Source organism: Montipora foliosa, chromosome 5 (assembly GCF_036669935.1).
Source record: "Montipora foliosa isolate CH-2021 chromosome 5, ASM3666993v2, whole genome shotgun sequence".
Classification (NCBI taxonomy): Eukaryota; Metazoa; Cnidaria; class Anthozoa; order Scleractinia; family Acroporidae; genus Montipora; species Montipora foliosa.
This window is the reverse complement of record NC_090873.1, coordinates 352,071-355,597: the sequence shown is the minus strand read 5'-3', so window position 1 is coordinate 355,597 and position 3,527 is coordinate 352,071. Positions and strand designations below refer to the sequence as shown.

At 37.4% G+C, this 3,527-nt stretch overlaps 1 protein-coding gene across 1 annotated transcript in view; it reads left to right on the top strand.

Moving 5' to 3' along the window:
• Window positions 1-298: 298 nt before the first annotated feature.
• LOC138003269 (uncharacterized) overlaps window positions 299-3,527 on the top strand; it is a 12,476-nt gene continuing 9,247 nt past the window's right edge. The window contains exons 1-3 of the mRNA XM_068849222.1: window positions 299-526; window positions 1,798-1,863; window positions 2,855-3,193. Coding sequence (XP_068705323.1) covers window positions 380-526; window positions 1,798-1,863; window positions 2,855-3,193 — 552 coding nt within the window. The 5' untranslated portion in view covers window positions 299-379. The remainder of the gene's footprint in view (window positions 527-1,797; window positions 1,864-2,854; window positions 3,194-3,527) is intronic.

Below are 3,527 nucleotides of genomic sequence, written 5' to 3'. Positions count from 1 at the left end.
TTGACTCAACTTGGTGGCTCCTGAGAATCTAGTCTCCTGCCCGGCGAATTTTGTTATAACCGTTGACAACCCAGAAATTGAAAAATGACTTAAATGGCGTCGAATCTGAAAAATAACCACACAGGAAGAAACTAACCACAATGGCAATAAGGTCAGGCTAGGGTTGAGATTTTGTAAAATATAATTATCTTCTTAAGCTTTTTATTGGAATTCGCATACAAATCCTTGTATTTTGTCGGCCATGCTCACACTGAGCTTGGGGTTCCTGTGTTTAGAGAAAGTCGAGCGAGTATGGGTAGGATTGACGTCAAATGTTATTTGCGGAGCAGCAAACTTCCTTGTTGGTGACCACCATTTTACTTGCAATTTCTCAGCAATCATGGCTTATCGAGGTGGCCTTCTAAGAGGATTATCCATCGCACAGATGGTTTTTGGTGCTTTGATGATCGTTTTTGGTACTTCACTAGTCATTTCTGTAGACCACTGGAGTGCAAAGGCGAGCTTTGGAATCTGGATTGGAGTTTGGGTGAGTAAGAATATGTGCGACACGAAGAAAGAAGGATTCCTGCAAGGATCTTGCGTAGTTCCTTCTTCATTTCAAACTTGAAATTTGAAGGAAGTATTTGAGAGAAAAATTTCGAAAGAGAACATCGTAACCCGCGATCAGGTGTTCTTTTTTGAGGATCGAAAGTTCCAAAACGGACAAGGTAGCCTAATTATACAAACGAATTCGAAGGGAAGGAGGTTGTGAGTATTTAGTGCTTAATTTAGCGAGGCTAATCCTAGCACTTGTCAAGCGGTATATTAATGTACAAGTCACAATTTTACAAGCAGAATGATCAGAAGTTACTTTTATTGAGCAAAGACTGAACCTTTGAAGTGCTGTCTGTGATCAGAATTAAGTCTTGATTACTTTTAATGTTGTTTTAGTCATTAAAATTAAGAATATTTGACCGAATGCATAAATGGCGGCCAAAATTGTATTCTTTTGTTTATGTGCTAATGAGACTCACTAGCCTCGCTCTCAAGCAACCTTTCTTTTGTATTTTGTCCATGCAAACGAGGCTAGTGAGGCTAATTAGCACATAAACAAAAGAATATCTTTTTGGCCGCCATTTATGCATTCGGTCTATGCAGCAAGACATTCAAATAATTGACAAATACTGTAAAAATGACCACGTCCACAAAGGGTCAAGGGTAATCATTAAAATTAATCAGCAGGTTTAGACATTTTCTTCAAAATATGGTTAAAGACATAACATTGGGTAATAAATTGATAGAAAATGTGTGTATTAGTCAAATCCTGCTAAGAGACCCAGACCTCGAAGGATGATGGGTAATTATAATTTTTTGCCTAATTAATTAATAATTATTCCTTTCACTCCTGAAGTGGCCTAAACCGGCCATACTTAATTTTTTAAATACTCTTTCTAACACCACAGTATATATTAGTCTGTCTAAGGCCAGACGATTTTACTCGTCAATAGGTTAATTAGCATGTTTTACTTGGTTTTGTTAACCCTTTGATGCCCAAACCGGCCTAAACCAGCCCGCTTAGTATGTCAAACACCAGAGTGTTTAACTCTGTCTCACGCCAGATGGTTTTACTCGTCAATGGGAAACCCGCTGGGAGTCAATGGGTTAAAATAAGGTTAGATACAACGAATTAAGCACTAATTAGACAAGAACAGAGATTTTTTTCAAAAAAAACATATTTGGCCCTTGTTACACATTTGTACCCCTGGATTGTGCTATTGATCATTGATATTTTAAACTGAGTTTTATTGCCTTCACTAGGTTATCATTGCAGGTGTTCTGGGTTATGTTGGTGCAAGAGATGACAGTAAACCGGACAAGTGTTTAGTAAGTTTCATGACTGCAGTTGTTTTGCTTTTTAATAAATATTATCGTTATTGGAAATATAGGGCAGAACATAAAAAATGAAGCACTACAGTTTCTTTTGGAACGAAGCCCTCTATCCACTTGAATAGGCTAGTTGTGAATTGTGCAGCAACAAAAGAACAGCAATCTTGGACAAAACTCTTGGGAAAAATTCTAGCTTAAGCATATTTGGCACGCACTCACAAAATATATTGGTCCTTCCCCCCTTCCCTCCATACCAATGTTGATAATGTGATGCAAAATACTGTGCAAGCCTTTGGTCGCTTTTTAAAACAACATTGGAATGGGGGGAGGGGGGAAGTAGGAAGAATTTACTCTTTATCACACAGACAAATTAGAACGTCACATTTTCCTAACAAGTTTTGTCCAAGATTATTGTTATTGGAAATATGGGGCAGAACATAAAACAATGAAACACTACAGTTTCTTTTGAAACGAAGCCCTTCATTCTTCTGTTTTGGCAAACATGATCATGATATATTTTTAGTAGGTTGTAGCAGAACTTGGATTTATCCACTTGAATAGGCTAGTTGTGAATTGTGCAGCAACAAAAGAACAGGGTCGAGGTTCAGAGAAATAATTTGCATTTTCCTTTGTTCAAATTAAGTTTTGTTTTGAACAAAGGAAAATGGAAATGATTCCCCTGAACTCTGTTCTTTTGTTGCTGCACATTTTCAAAACTAGCCTATTCGCAGGTTCCTGTCCAATACTTGTTGCGGCCTCCCTGATTAGTCAACAATTTTGCTTGGTTACAGTGTAATAATTATTATAAGCATGAGTGAATGAGAATTCTTTACAAAATATTTTTTGAAATTTTGAGCCGTAAAAATTAATATCAGTCCTACCTTAAACATTTAACTGCAAGAATTGAAGCTCATTTGAGAAATACTTGTTACATGCACTTACCTCTTTCACTTAGTCTAATGTTTATTTGCTGTTTTCCTATCAACAGATTGGTTGCTGTTTGGGTTTCTCCATCTCTTCCTGTGTCTTTGCTGCTGTCATGTTCATATGTTACTGCTTTGCTATTGCTGAATTTAACCGTCTTTTAAATAATTGCTCTTGGAAATCTTATGGCAGCTCTCATAATTCAAACCCATATTACAGTTACACAACACCATATTATTACTACACTTACTGTTCCCCATACAAAGTACGGTATAATGCTTCTGTTGGTGCTGGGTTGAGTGGTTGCCAGCTGACGTTTGCTGTTGTGGAGTTTGCTGTTGCTCTCGCATCATCCATATACTGTTGCAGTGCTGTTTGTAATTGTGCACCAGCTGTGAGTTCTGTAAGTAACATGATTTTTAATATTATGATTTAGCTTGATATTAACCTAACCTTATCTCAGTCAAGAAGTCGTGTACCGTAACCTTACTATATTACAATGTAAATCTGCATACACACCCATAGATATTTTTTCAACTATCAGTGTAGATGATTTGAAACTGTGAATTAATCATTAAAAGAGTTAGTTGGCCCAAGTGGTTTAGTGGCTTTACCAGCACTAGCCTCCCACGCTGACATTCTTAGGGCTTTGTCACACATTCCTCCCCCACAAACTTCCACTGAAATGAATTCCTCTTCCGTCATGGATTACCGACAAATCAGAGGCTGTTTTCCAG